Source organism: Gilbertella persicaria (genome assembly GCF_025201335.1).
Source record: "Gilbertella persicaria strain CBS 190.32 chromosome Unknown B0P05scaffold_11, whole genome shotgun sequence".
NCBI classification, from domain to species: Eukaryota; Fungi; Mucoromycota; class Mucoromycetes; order Mucorales; family Choanephoraceae; genus Gilbertella; species Gilbertella persicaria.
The window spans coordinates 42,094-56,878 of NW_026251972.1; the positions used below are offsets into that span (position 1 = coordinate 42,094).

The following is a 14,785-nucleotide window of genomic DNA, read 5'->3' on the forward strand; positions in this document are numbered from 1 at the left end:
TTAAGCCCTGTAAAAATGCCTTGAAGATCGATCATTATAAATGATCAAGTAAGACATCTATGCTTATATAAAAAGGAACTCTTTTTTTTTAATATTCTTTTTCTTTCTTTGTCCAATGAAAGCCTTATCGTTGTTCTCTGTATTGTCTCTGACTGTTGCTAGTGTGTCTGCATTTGATAGAATTATAGCTTATGCTGATAGTTTTACTGATAATGGCAATGATTATCGTCACAGTCAATTCCCTCCCTCTCCTCCTAATTATCAAGGTCGGTTCAGTAATGGCCCCACTTGGCTTGAATATGTAGCTCAAAACTTGTCGGACTATACGGTCATAAACAATGGCTATGGTGGGGCTACAACAAACAACGGAGATGTCTATTCTCTCTTTAATGGTTTCACTGTACCGGGTCTTTTGCAACAGATTGAGACAATCGAAGTCAACGGTACAAGTGATGATCTGTACTTGATCTATATTGGCTACAATGACTTGAATTCCATTCTTAACCCTGACCAATACCAAGTTGTTAACAAGAATTATACGAAAGAAAAAGTAGCTGACAATGTGATCACTGGTGTCAAGAATTTGATCGAGAAATACAATGCTCAACAATTCTTGATCTTAAATGTGCCTCCTTTTGAATATTGGCCTGTCATTCCAGAGGATAACAAAGAATATGCTAAGCAGTTCATTCAAGACTATAATACACTGGTCAAACAAGCGCTGGAAGATGAAATTCAAGATGCTGAACTCACTATTTTAGATGACCACCGCTGGTTTCTTGGTCAATTGGAGAACCCTGAAAGACTTGGCCTCAGTATCACAAATGGTCCTTGTTCTTATGGTCTTGGAAATACTACTATTTGTGATGATCCTGAAACCCATTTCTTTTGGGATTCTTATCATCCCGAAGCAAAAGTGCATGAAGCTTTGGGTGCTTGGGCCACTGACCAAATGAAAGCATTGTACAATATATAAATTTATTATCTACCAATAAAGAACATTTGTAGGCTTATGTGGGGTATTTAAGGAAGGAGAGAAAGCATGTTGCATCATAGATGTAGGTGAAGAAACAAGAATAGGTTCTTGTTGTTGTTGTTGTTGTTGTTGTTGGTGTTGTTGTTGTTGTTGTCTATTGTTCATAAAACCAAATAATATACTTTGAGAAGGTGAATGAGGTATATCTGCAGACGTAGCAGAATTCGTTGAGGATTGTCTTTGGTGTTCTTGTGGTGTAGAAGTAAACATAAAAGAAGCAGCCTGTTGTTGTAATGTACTTGATGTATCTGAGGATAATAAATAAGATTCGACTTGTTGCTTTTCTTGTCGTTGGTTAGTTAGATTACCAAAATAAGCATCCCATTCGTGTGTATCTAAAGAAGTTGGCATGCCCCAAAATGCTGTTTCCAAAAGATCAAATTCTTGAGGTTGAGAATGTGGAATGATACCCGGTGCTTCAAATGGATCAAGTGTAGTCTTCATGTCAAAATAACCTTTTTCTTCTTTTGATGTGTTGTCCTGAACAGATTGCCTTACAGACGAGATATTGTGCATGTATATTTGTTGATGAGGAGGCCAGGAATAAGTCATGTCTTTGTCATCTGCTTGTTTAGGTAGTACAGTAGTGCTGAGGATAGGTGAGTTGGGTACAGCAATAGAAGGTGGAGGACTTGATTTGCTGATCTGTCTTGGTACATATTTGTCTCGTTCGAGTTTAATGTCACGCAATCCGGCCAATTCACCCAAAATATTACTGCATCTAGCTGCATTTAACCAAGTGTTCTCTAGTTCATCCAAGGCACGCATCACACGGTTCACATTCAGTTTAGCATCAAACGATCTTCCCGCGTCATCTGACGAAGCAAGTTTGATAAAGATGATACCAGCCGTAAACACATAGAACACTGAAAAGTTATACATGTACCTCAAGTGGTTTTCACTCAGCATAATATTGACAATGTCTAGTATAGAGGTGGCTGCTGATTCGCATATCTTGTAGGATGGTAGTGAGATAGGCAACTGCTTTTGTGTGGGTCCAGGGATAAATGAACGGTGCAGTAATATCATGGTGGTGTAGTACATCAAGTGAAGCTGACAAATAGGAGCAGGTGGATCAGGCCCTTTTTCGCCATTTTGTGTGTTGGGTGGCTGGTACTGTAAGGCTTCAGGCAGATGAGCGTGCCATTCGGTCAATTGCCGGTTGAGTGTGGTCAGGATATGATCAATGTGCTGAGGATCTGTTGTATGGTATTTAGCCTTAACATAATAAATATTCTTCAACACATGGCCTAGGATATCACACACTTTGATGGTTTCAATAAACACTTGCAAAAGACCTGCAGAAGGTCTAGATGAATCTTCTTTGGATCTGATTGGCTCGTCATCGTCAACAGACGGAAAAGGAACATCACAGTCGCGTTCTTCAAAGTTGGACGAACGACCATAGATAGCACTTGTGATACGGTCCACAACATAACAACACCAAAAGACACGTTTGCGGCGTTCCCGTTCTTCAGGCAGGATACTCCAATGGTCACAGTTGCGGTTCAAGCCTAAATCTTGAGCCATACGAAAAGCCATGCCACTATAAAGCCAGCCTCGAGCAGGTTTCATGGCACCCATCTGATGACTTGCCATGAGCAACAAGGCTTGAATGGTAGAGATACGAGGTGTATCATAGTATTCATCTAACAGACAACGCGCACGTTCAAAAAAGATATCGCCAGCTGTGTCAGGTGCATGAGGGTCAGATCGCACACGTTTATCGGGAGATACGCGAGAAGCAAGCGCATAAATGGCATTCAGCAACAAGGGCGATACAGGACTTGAAGGCGACTTGACGCATCCCAATTTGCGCTTATAGAACAATGGCAAGATAGGATAGAAATGAGTAAAATACAAGACAATCAAGTGTTCTGATAAATCCTTAGGTGGCAATTCAAGAGGATCAATGACATGGCGTTTTTCTGATCGGCTGTCATCCTCATCATAGGATTTGTGTTTATGACGATAACCAGAGAAATGGAAAGTGCCATTTTGATAAGTACGGCTATTGGACAAGAGATAGAAACCAGAAGATTTACCAAGGTAACGAACAAGGCCATTTTCATCCATGGTTAATGAGCCAACCAGTCCTTCTTGATGAGGAGAAGGTGATCCAATCGTACTTGTGTTGTCTAATTCAGAATGGCTGAGTGTGGGGCTATACAGGACAGAGATAGGTGAATCAATAGGGTCCTTCTTGGTCTGTCTACGTTTTTGTCTACGTTGAGGGCGAGTATTGATTTGTTCCCCTGTAGGTGTTTCTAAGGGTGCTTGAAGTTCCTGAAGGAGCTCTATTGTTCTTGGGTCATTTTCATTTGCTATGTCATGCAGAAACCCTTCTAGTTTATGCAGTCTATTTTCAATGGCTTCAATATAACCCTTAGGGGGACCTCTCTAACAAAATAAAATAAATATCAAATGAAATAGTCAATATGACTCACTTTTTTTGTTGTATCTTTATAAGAGCAAGCCAAGTGAAATGCTTTGCAGTTACCGCAGATGGGAGATTCACCATTACACTTTATCTTTTTCTTTCTACAGAGGTCACTAAAATAAATAAGCCCAGTGCATAAAAAAAAAAAAGATGTGTTATTACCATGCACGGCTTACTCTTTGCCTTTTATTTGCTGCTTCGTCACTACTTGTAGACATTTTTAAACTGAATAAGGAATAAAGAAAAAGAAAGAGAAAGAGAAAAAAGTATTTATACTCATACGCACGTCCAACAACAACAACAATAACAAAAAAAAAATAATTTCTACAAAAGAGGGATTTATTTTTTCTTTTAGGCCTGGGTTCATGACGTAGATGCACCACTTGGCACATGGCTGTTTAAGCTCATTTCCTTAATAGCTTAATAAAACCCTATTTGTCAATTCTTTGAAAAAAAAAAAAAAATAGAGCGCCTTCTTTTTGAACTGCCAAGACGACACATCTTGTGTTCACAACGTAAAACTATTTCTGGAGATGGCTGAGATAACGATTCTCTCTTTATATAAAGTATGCATAACCAATAAAATATCTCTATTGCTATCTATTTTAAGAATAATAAACACCATTGTGCTTGTTTAGAATGAATCCCTTGAGTTGTACATGGAGTGTATAATCCATTATTCAGCAATGAGAAAAAAAAAACTAAAAACTAAATAAAGACCATGTTATTCGCGCGCAATATAGTGTGTTGATGTGGTATGATTAGGTTTCTTTTGACGTGGTTGATAATGCCGTGGCATGATAACCACTTTGTTGAATCAGACTTATTAAACGACGAAGGCGTTTTAAATTTAACTATGTGTAGATAAGTAACCATTGTATATATAGCTGACTTACCCATGATGGTAGATAAATTTCAGGTTTTGTGTCTCTTGGCACAGGGACTTCAAATGGGTTCGAAGTATTCTCAATCGACACAGAATCCAATAACAACACGTCACTCTTATCTCCACTGACAACATGAGAAGCAACAGCCTTCAGGATCTCTGGTTTAATGGGGTTCTCATAATCTGCTGTATAGTATTGTGAAATCAACTTTTGAATTTGAGTGGGTGATAAGATCCAACAGACATCATAAATATTCTCAATGTCTTCCAAAGTGGCCTTTTTGAACTGAAGTAATTTGGTTGTCTGCATCAAGTGTTCTAGTTGCAATGCTCCTTCTGGAATATCATGACTCTTGCACCATTCTTCAATACGTGTAATGTTGTATTGGATTTGCATGGCACGCTTCCATGAACAAAAGTTTTTACGCATCAAGAGATCATTAAATGAAGTGACACCAATCAGCTTAAGAAGCTCTGTTAAGGCTTGTGTAGCCACAGATTGTTCAATATAGTAACACTTCATTGTACGCCAAACCTTGTTTAAAAAGTTCAAGAGGTCATCCATAGAGTAACTAGGTTGGGAAGAACCAATCAAGAGTTTGTTAAAGAATCGACCATTGTCACTCGTAATAAAACCAGGCAACGATTGACCCTCCACAAGGGCAGGAATCACCATCTTGCTCAAGTGTTTCTTGATTTCCTTCATCCAAGCATGGTAAATATTGTCTTCCAAACACTGCATTTCAAATTTGATTGTCTCCATTAGTTTGCTAAAGTCATGGCGACCCACAGTTTTGCGCTTATCTTGATAGAGCTCTTGATCGAATTCTACATGGGCAATACAGATCAAAGAAAGCAATTCATGTACATTGGTGAGCCAAAAAGTACAGGGTACAACAGCATCTTCATCCGTAAAACTAAGGAATTGCTTTTGAATTGTATCCATCACATTAAACAACAGTCGCTCTGATTCTTGAATATAACCTAAATGCCACATTTCATTCACGCAGACACTGATGGTATGAGCAGGGAACAGAATTTCCTTTTGAGAAGGAGGGTTTTGTAGAGTAGGCAAAGGCATCTTGACAGACTTGATAAGCCCATGAAGGATTTCTTCTTGTAATGACTCTTCATTACGCAAAAGAGTATGAATCTCATCTTCGGGACTTTCGTCAATCGCACCTGCAAGGCCTCCAGCTGTCTTGGCCCCCATAAGAGCACCAAAATGGTCAATGGAGGTGGGTCTAGGATTACTGCTAAGGTTTTCGGCATGACGGATAGTATCGAGAGAATTCTTGATGCGTTGATTGTCCATATCACCTGAGCTATTACGACGAGGTCGACGAGCAGCAGATGAAGCAAGTGGTGTAGGCGTGTCTGTGGTGGCGGTACTGGTTGCTTCAGAGCTATTAGTAGAGGTAGGATAAATACCATGAGGTGATCGACTACGATGACGCTCATGATCAAATACACGATTGGGTGAAGGTGAAAGGTTACGCATCCCAGGTGCGGGTGAGAGTGCACGTAAACCATGATTGGATCCTTGGCGACGAGGTGTATTCAGTGCTTGTGAAAGCTGTGCTTTCAATGCAGCTAATTGACTACGAAGCTCTGCTACTTCTGATTCATCGGTAGCATTCTTGTTGCGTTCGTCTGCTTCTTCTAAACTCTTGCGCAAAGATGCTGTCTCTTGTCTTTCTGTTTCGAGTTGTGTCTTGAGCAAAGTAAGTTCTTTTTCTTGAGTCTTGACTTTCTCAAGTGTAGTACGGTGTTCTGTTGACAATGTGTTGAATTCGGCCTGTAAAGTATCGTGCTGTTCCTGAGGTACAGTAGGTTCTTGTAATTGCTCATCTAAATGTTTAGCACGGCGCTCCATCTTTTCATACTTGTCCATCCAGTTCTTGATCTGTGCCTCTAGTTGAATAGAGCGATCTTGTGCCATCTTTTTTTCTTCTCGAATGGCAGTCAATGTCTGAGTGAGCTCAACCACTTTGTTTTCAAGGGCATAAGATACTTCTTTAAAGTGATTGACAGAGCGTGCTTCTGTGCGCAAGCCAAATAATTGCTTACGCGCCATATTTCGACGAATGCAAGATTGAATATGGATAATAAATTCACGTTGTGCCTTGTAGCTTTTGCGTGCAAACCAACCACGCACCAATTTCTGAATCACGATAGCAGCACTGTTTTCACGGAAAGCAACATGGTTGCGTCTCGCCAAACGCGATCGACAGGCTAATGAAGCCATGAGCCCAAACACGTATCATGCATCGTCCACTTACCTGTCTGTAACTTGAGAAGAAAGGCTTGCTTTTGAAGGAATTCTTTACGTGCCTTGTATCGACGCCAATGCTTCTGAATCACAATCGCAGCGTTTTCTTCACGAAGTGCTTGCATTTTAACCACAGCTGCTTTACGACGAGCAACACATTGGATCTGAACCGTTAGTTCCTTGGTGCGAACATATCTTGTACGATAAATAAAGCGCTTCATGTTCTTTTGGAGCATGATGGCACATTCATTGAAACGATCTGAACGGAGTTTTTCCAGATAGGCTAATTGTCCTGCACGGAAAAAGATCTTGGTTTCACCCACTTGGAACTTGTCTTCGTCTTTGATGGAGGCTTCTAAAATAACAGAACAGAGTTGCCTGACGTCAGGCTTGACTTTAGGATCCCAATATTTAGATGAAACAAGGGCAAAGTAACGATCTGCAAACTCTTCAAATGTCCACCGAGAAGGATAACCTGCACAACTGATACGGATGGTTTCTAGCACACCACAGGCTCGCAATTGAGAAAGAACCATACTAGGATCAAATTCCCAAGCAATCTTGGCTTCGTTGGGCTTAATACAACGGATATAATGGACATTGGTACCGCCAATCGTGTCCATCAAATTGATCAATGATAGTTTGAAAATAGAACCCAATGTGGGTTTCTTTGCTACCATACTCATGCGTTTGTTGTTTTCGGCCTAGACAAGATCAGATGCTATACATGCACCCTATCCACTTACCGTAGGTGCAGGGTTATTAGCAGCAGCTCTGTCTAATACTTCAACCAAGAAGTCAAATTCGGATCCTTGTAAAAGAGAAAGATGTTCATCAGGCACAGTATCCTTGTTTTTGTCAATGAAACTTTCTGCTTCATATTGGACATCCAAAGCATAATGAGCAATGGTGAATGCACTGTTAGAGAAACGAGGCTTTTTAAAATAATTCTTGAAATTGGGATTATCAAAATTAGTGTATAGTTTCTGAACAAAGCCTTGATCTGATCCAGAGGGTAAACGCGATTCCTACAATCATGGTTCAATACTGCCCTTCTTTAGGCCTTGTTTACTCACTTCATCCAAAAGAGACAGAATACCAAGCTTAGCTTCAATCAGTTCAATACATTTTTGGTTATCACTGAATTCGATAAATGTCCAATTGATCTTTTCACGAACATATTCTTCTTGTTCCAGTTTAAATACATGTTGATTAAACTATCAAAAGTAAGTTGTTTTGTCATCATGACTGCTTTACTTACTTGCTGTTGAAGCTTTTCGTTAGCATAGTTGATACAAAACTGCTCAAACGAGTTCTTTTTAAAATGTTCAAAACCATAAATATCCAACACACCAATAAAGTTGGCTACTTTGTTAGCATCTGAGCACGACAGACTTTCGTTGGTGACGGCCACCAACCATTCAAATAGGTTGGCATAGACATATTTGGCTACTGAATCCTTAACAACATGTGCCTGAGCAGGACTGAGATTGGTAACGATCTTTTCGGACCGTGTCACAATTTGTTTACGAACGATCCATTTTCTAAAATCAGCCGTTTTGATACCCAAAAGACGTGTGGCTATTAATAAGGCTGGGTCTTCTTCTGAAAGCATAGCATCACCACGGCCAGTAATCTTGATATTACCCAAATGAAGTAAGGCAGCCAGTAATCGAAAGATCTTCCATTGAACCTGAACAGAGAGACCGACTGTGGATAGAGCACGCTGTGTTGTTTCGAATTCCGCAGCATCGTCTACACCCGGAATCACACCCGTTCCGCTTTGATTTAAATAATGAAATTGATTGTATTCACCTAGTTCAAACTCTTTCTTTTCAGACACAGGGATACCTGCACAAAGCTATACTCAAAGTTAAACAACGCATCAAGCATTTGTCCTTACTTGATAGAAAATATGATAGTTTCTTTCTGTCTCTGGTTGATAGATTAAACGAGATCGCTCCAGTAAATAAGTTCTGATTTTTGCTCCCACAATATTGGCTGCATCGTCAAACTGGATTTCAATGTATTTACCAAATCTTGACGAGTTATCGTTTCTGGTTGTTTTTGCATTACCGAATGCTTCCATGATAGGATTGGTGGCTATTGTAGATAGTTAGCCCACAGTCATTTCTTGCTTGGTATTTACCCAGAATTTGTTCTTCTACTTCTGTCATGCCCCCGCCTGATTTCGACTTTTTGTCCATGGATTCTTGATCGTCTGCAGTAGCAAAATAACGCATGATATATTTAGCACTCACTGTTTTACCAGCACCACTTTCACCAGAGACAACAATCGTTTGGTTTGTTTGTTCACGAATCATACAACGATAGGCATCTTCAGCAATAGCAAACAAGTGAGGCTCAAGTTCACCTCTTCTTCTGCCTGAATATTGTTGAACAATGTCTGGTTCATACAGAGCAACACGGTCAAAAGGATTGACAGCAATCAGCACAATACCAGAGTAAGTATAGATCAATCGTTGCATATAACGTGTACGAATTGTGTTGAGTACTACAAAGAATGTGAGTGGATCCATCCTGATAGTATGTGCGTTACCTGCAGGCTCATTCAAATAACTCAGGTTGGTCAAATCATCTGTATATTCCATCTTGGGTGGGTTACGAAGGGGAGGAAGTGTAGATCCACCATTTTTTGTTATTTCTGCCAACGTAGATTCAAACACATATTCCTAGTATTTATGAATATAGATAGATATACAAAAGTCATACTTACTCTTTCGTCATTATCGCTTGAGAATGCAATACGAACATTGTCCCCTGAGACAGTATTGGAGACACAAGTAGTAGACACCCAAGCTTCTCGGTCATCTTCAAACCAAGCCTTTGTGCCCTGAGTATATACTTCAACTGCTTGAAGAGCGTTGGTTGACATATTCGCGTTTACAAAAAAAAGCTTTTTTTCTTTTTCTAAACTATTGAGACAGTCCTTCTATCGCTGACTGATAAAAGACAAGTAAGAAAAGAGAAAGTAACAAAAACAACTGGAAAAGAAAAAAAAACAATATAAATCAAAAGTCGGACCTTATGACCTAGTTTGTCAACGAAAAAAACACAAAAAAGTCAGGCACCGAAAAAAAAAAGTATCACCATGCATACCAAAAATGCTATTTCTTTTCCTTCTTTGCTTACTATAAAACTTGAAAGGCATCTCTCTATGTCAGTTTGTATGTCTTTATGAACAAAATGAATGTTCACATCAGTTGTTCTCTTTCTACTCCGACTATATCACGGTATCTTGCGCTAAAGAGTGGGCATTTCGCACTTTCAAACTCAAGTTTCATGCTTTAAAAAAAAAAAGAAACAGATGACTCTGTTTCATGGCTGTTTTGAAATTTCAAAATCCAGTTCATCTTTCTAGCGAGTGTAATAAATAAGGGAGCATGTCACTTGAAGAAACAAAAAAAAATAAGCTTTTTGGTAGTGCACAGGGATTTGATTGGTAAATAACCCTGTAAATCGTACCAATAAAGAGTTTATTGTGACACATAACATTTGAATTCTGAATTATATGATTGCTTTTTAATGCAACACAAAAAGTCTTTTTGATTTTATATTTTAATGCAAACAGAATAAAGAAAGTTTAGACTAAGAAGGCAAGGCCTTTTGTCTCTTTCCAGCGGGATGATCAGAACAAAATCAATGCTTTCTTTTTGATTGTCAGAAAGAGGGTAGAATAACTCCAGAGTTTGAAAAAGTACATCTAAAGATGGCATTGGTCTGTTAAATAATTATCCATATATATATATATATAACTTTGAATCTTGACAGAGGAAGAATGCTTATCTTTATTAGAGCCAAAGATAAAGAACCTTTGAATGCAAGAGATGAACACCAACTTAGCTTGATTATTTACCTGACAACACGAGTTCTTTCAGTTTTGTTCAAATAACTTTGACTTTCAAAAAAGCCCTTCAACAAAAGAATACTCGAGCGATTTGTTAATGCCTATCAATTCAACGGCGTTAGTAAAATGTATTTGAGATGTAAAACACACTTCATAAGAAAGGATAGTTATGACTCCAATTCAATTGAAATACACATCTACTTATTTAATTATTGTTTTATTGCCTAATTTCTTCTCTTAAGCAGGCATTCTCAGATGATGGTGGAACCATTGTATACTCTACAACGAACACAGCAATTTACAGTGCTTCCAAAGTAATATCGTAAGCGCATCTTAACTGAGGAGCATAAAACGACTGTTATCAGCTTCATTGATGCTAATCCCTCTGCTATTGCTGTTGTTGTTGTTGAAGTGGCTGAGCATCTACTGAAGCGATTTCATGGGCTTGAAATATCACGCAGTACTTTTAATAGCTTTTATGAGACGTGAGTGCAACCTTTCGCTGAAAAAAAAAGCAGATTTTCGTTCTATCGAGAGAAACAGTCCAGCAAAGATTGAAGAGCGACACAATTGGGTTTGTCAATGGGAAAATGTAGCCATGAACTCTCTAACGAATTGCGTGTTTCTTGACGAGCCTGCTTTTGATATAAATATGAAGCGCTCAAGAGCCTGGTCCAATAAAGGTACTCGTGCTATTGTTACTAGACCTGCTATGAGAGCAAATATAGTGTCTATATTGGGTGCTATTTCTACCTCAGGTTTGATAACCGTCGGTGTAAAAAAAAGAAAAAAAAAACCTAGGCCCGCAAAGCAGAGAAGATTTGATGGATATATAAGCTCAGGAACTGCTACTGGCCACTATGTCAGTTTCTTAAAACGACGCTCAATGAAATGGAAAACCATTTACATATGAAAGGCCATTATATTGCTATGGATAATGCACCCATTCACACACATGAAAACATAAAGAAGTATATTGAGTATCGAGGATATAAATGTGTGTATCTTCCTACTTATTCTTTGCCACCGTCCATAATTGTTCAACTGAGCTAAGCTCCGGAGATTAAGTAGGAAGATACACACATTTATATCCTCGATACTCAATATACTTCTTTATGTTTTCATGTGTGTGAATGGGTGCATTATCCATAGCAATATAATGGCCTTTCATATGTAAATGGTTTTCCATTTCATTGAGCGTCGTTTTAAGAAACTGACATAGTGGCCAGTAGCAGTTCCTGAGCTTATATATCCATCAAATCTTCTCTGCTTTGCGGGCCTAGGTTTTTTTTTTTCTTTTTTTTACACCGACGGTTATCAAACCTGAGGTAGAAATAGCACCCAATATAGACACTATATTTGCTCTCATAGCAGGTCTAGTAACAATAGCACGAGTACCTTTATTGGACCAGGCTCTTGAGCGCTTCATATTTATATCAAAAGCAGGCTCGTCAAGAAACACGCAATTCGTTAGAGAGTTCATGGCTACATTTTCCCATTGACAAACCCAATTGTGTCGCTCTTCAATCTTTGCTGGACTGTTTCTCTCGATAGAACGAAAATCTGCTTTTTTTTTCAGCGAAAGGTTGCACTCACGTCTCATAAAAGCTATTAAAAGTACTGCGTGATATTTCAAGCCCATGAAATCGCTTCAGTAGATGCTCAGCCACTTCAACAACAACAACAGCAATAGCAGAGGGATTAGCATCAATGAAGCTGATAACAGTCGTTTTATGCTCCTCAGTTAAGATGCGCTTACGATATTACTTTGGAAGCACTGTAAATTGCTGTGATACAATAAATAAGAACATCTGAGTTTGACAAAAAAAAAACAAGAAAATGGGCCAATTGTCAATGTACTTTCCCTGAAGCTTAACTATAAATTGATTATGTGAATTACCAATCTGTTCCTCTCCTTTTTCTTTTCTTGACATTTGTCTTTTCTTACATTATCAATTATGGCTGCCAATCTTCCTGATTTCATGACTGACCCCAATGCTGTCCTTAATGACAAGAATCATGAATGGCGTTACAACCGCGTCCCTGACTATAAAAAGGTCAATACTACTTATGAAGAAGGTAAAAGACTACGCTTGTTTCTCGATGGGCTTATTTAAAGTATTTTTATAGAAAAAACCCGCATTCATCCTGAAGGCTCTCTTGAATGGCTTGTTTCTAACTTGGTCAAGGTAAGGATACGTGATAGTATTGTGTGGTCTTTAACACAGTATAGAACTGGGAAAAGGAGATGTCCTACAAGCTTCGTGCTGATCAAATCCGTACTATCAACAAAGATAAGTACCGTTTCAATGTCAATGGCAAGAAATGGCAAAACATCGATGAAATGCTCCAGGTAAGTTATTTCGAAAAAAAAGTACCTAAAAAACAAGCCTGACGCCTTCGGTGGCATTCTTTTTCTTCCAGGTTGGTACTTACAACGCTTTGATTGGTGACACAGAATTGTACAAAGCAAGTGAATTAGATTTTAGTGAATCTCACAAACTTTTCAAGAGAGCACTTCGCACTTTCTCTTGGGAAGTTATTGAAGTCTACAGTGGTCCCCCAACTGTTGCTTTCAAGTGGAGGTAAGTCTTCTTATTATAGAAAACATGTAGTGAATTTTTTTTCTGTAGACATTGGGGTTTACATACTGGCGATTTATCTGTCAAGACTGGCCATGGTACTAAACTCGAGGCTTATGCTACCAATGAAGTGATTGAAGTTTTTGGCGTAACAGTTGCAAAGGTCAATGAAAAGTTTGAGATCGAAGAACTTCAAACATTTTACGATCCTACTGACATGTTAAGACAAATGGCTAAGAACAGAAAGGAAGGTTCTGTTAATCCTAATGAACTCGCCGCTGTTCCTTCTGGAAAGTGTCCTTTTGCTCCTCAATAAACCTACATCTAGAGAGAAATAATAAAGATAGAGCTACCTTGTTTGGGTAGTTTCTCATGATATTGTACCATATAGAATACATGTAAGATAATACAAAAAAGAATTGTGTATGTACTACGCTTCTTGCTTGCTATTAATAGCGTCCATATAATTGAAGCATATTAATGCATTAACATAAATGGTAATTATGTACAGTGTTCAGGTTAACAAATAGCGGTTTTGAAATGTCAATGGCGGATTTAATTCGCAATGGCCATTTGGCATCATAAATACTGTATGACAAAAGTCAGGGCTACAATTAAGGACATTCCAAGAGTCAGAAACATAAATTGAAATACAGGGAATCGGTATTCGTTTCTTTTTACACTTGCTGGACAAAAAAGGGATTAAGAGAAAGAAGCTTTTTGAGAGGTATAACACGGTTAATAGATAGAGCAAGTGTTTTGATACTAGAAATAATGAAACAGAATTTACAACACTTTGACGCTGTTAACCAAACGTTTTCTTTCTTGCAAATAAACAGTTTAGTAGTACACTGCTTATCTATGTAACAAAGACAACTAGGCAAAAAATTGCTTCAACAATAGAAAAAGACAGTATTTCATGCAAACCTCTACCTTTTTCTTAGGTATATAAAGGTGGTATAGAGCATGCTCATGCACGCACAAATGCTCGAAATACCTGCAAACTATGTTTACCAATGTCCGTAGTACCTTTGGAGTTGATTTGGGCGAAAAATAGCAACTTGGAAAATTTGGCCTGAATCACCTTTCGACCAAAGGGTGTTCCCTGAAAATTGCCCATTTGACAATTCTCAATCTTCTTTTTGATGCTATAACGCGAAAAATAGAACTATCGACAAGCATAAATACTCAAAATGTGCGTCAAAAGCTCTAGTTTTTGGCAAATGCGTTTGCTAAACAGCTACACTACAAAAATGGAATGATAGGAGCGAAAAACCTTGTCAACATTTTAGCAGCAAATTTGTTGTATTCTTTGTATCAACAGGCTCAGAAAGCAAAGTTCTACAGCTTTTGTCACTACACCAAAGCCAGACAACCGCGTCTTTATGCAGCACTCAACAAAAGCCCGATTTTGGATGCGGCGGGATGAAGAATTGGAGTTGCCTTCCATTTCGATCTCCACATACTGCCATCTGGTACATCTTTTGTCCCTTTACCCCACATTTACAGTATAGAATGCCTATGTTTCTACTTTTTTATGCTCTCTAGCACTCAAAATAACATGAGATGCTTTAGAGAAGTTGATTGCTCCCAAGCTATATATGACATCTAGAGTAAAAATGCTCAAAACACAGCTTAAACAGGTCATTTTTTGATAGGCTATTACTCGACAACCAGACTATCAAAACATCCCGTTTTTTT

The 14,785-nt window shown here is 38.6% G+C and overlaps 4 protein-coding genes across 4 annotated transcripts; 2 read left to right on the forward strand and 2 right to left on the reverse strand.

The window, feature by feature from the left end:
* Positions 1 to 115: 115 nt before the first annotated feature.
* On the forward strand, positions 116 to 976 carry B0P05DRAFT_585294 (SGNH hydrolase-type esterase domain-containing protein; the record flags this gene model as incomplete). Its single annotated transcript, XM_051582427.1, has 1 exon — positions 116 to 976. The coding sequence occupies one exon, from the start codon at positions 116 to 118 to the stop codon at positions 974 to 976; it is 861 nt and encodes a 286-aa protein (XP_051436722.1).
* Positions 977 to 985: 9 nt separating this feature from the next.
* On the reverse strand, positions 986 to 3,798 carry B0P05DRAFT_506603 (fungal-specific transcription factor domain-containing protein; the record flags this gene model as incomplete). Its single annotated transcript, XM_051575541.1, has 3 exons — positions 3,639 to 3,798; positions 3,484 to 3,589; positions 986 to 3,436 (listed from the first exon to the last, which is right to left on the reverse strand). Exons 1-3 carry the CDS (start codon positions 3,692 to 3,694, stop codon positions 986 to 988), a joined length of 2,613 nt encoding a protein of 870 aa, XP_051436723.1. The 5' UTR covers positions 3,695 to 3,798.
* Positions 3,799 to 3,928: 130 nt separating this feature from the next.
* On the reverse strand, positions 3,929 to 9,624 carry B0P05DRAFT_22394 (P-loop containing nucleoside triphosphate hydrolase protein). Its single transcript, XM_051573263.1, has 10 exons — positions 9,372 to 9,624; positions 9,195 to 9,327; positions 8,784 to 9,149; positions 8,538 to 8,737; positions 7,896 to 8,495; positions 7,711 to 7,851; positions 7,381 to 7,662; positions 6,645 to 7,338; positions 4,373 to 6,597; positions 3,929 to 4,330 (listed from the first exon to the last, which is right to left on the reverse strand). Exons 1-10 carry the CDS (start codon positions 9,528 to 9,530, stop codon positions 4,238 to 4,240), a joined length of 4,893 nt encoding a protein of 1,630 aa, XP_051436724.1. The 5' UTR covers positions 9,531 to 9,624; the 3' UTR covers positions 3,929 to 4,237.
* Positions 9,625 to 12,421: 2,797 nt separating this feature from the next.
* B0P05DRAFT_533633 (uncharacterized protein) lies at positions 12,422 to 13,492 on the forward strand. Its single transcript, XM_051577225.1, has 5 exons — positions 12,422 to 12,581; positions 12,633 to 12,691; positions 12,736 to 12,855; positions 12,927 to 13,087; positions 13,136 to 13,492. The coding sequence occupies exons 1-5, from the start codon at positions 12,461 to 12,463 to the stop codon at positions 13,398 to 13,400; spliced, it is 726 nt and encodes a 241-aa protein (XP_051436725.1). The 5' UTR covers positions 12,422 to 12,460; the 3' UTR covers positions 13,401 to 13,492.
* The last annotated feature ends 1,293 nt before the right edge of the window (positions 13,493 to 14,785 follow it).

Coding starts and splice junctions, on each gene's coding strand:
- B0P05DRAFT_533633 (XM_051577225.1), top strand. CDS start 12,461: ATGGCTGCCAATCTTCCTGATTTCATGACTGACCCCAATGCTGTCCTT. Junction 12,582..12,632: donor CAATACTACTTATGAAGAAG/GTAAAAGACTAC, acceptor GTATTTTTATAG/AAAAAACCCGCATTCATCCT. Junction 12,692..12,735: donor TTGTTTCTAACTTGGTCAAG/GTAAGGATACGT, acceptor AACACAGTATAG/AACTGGGAAAAGGAGATGTC.
- B0P05DRAFT_22394 (XM_051573263.1), bottom strand. CDS start 9,530: ATGTCAACCAACGCTCTTCAAGCAGTTGAAGTATATACTCAGGGCACA. Junction 8,496..8,537: donor ACTATCATATTTTCTATCAA/GTAAGGACAAAT, acceptor CTTTGAGTATAG/CTTTGTGCAGGTATCCCTGT. Junction 7,339..7,380: donor CTAATAACCCTGCACCTACG/GTAAGTGGATAG, acceptor GATCTTGTCTAG/GCCGAAAACAACAAACGCAT.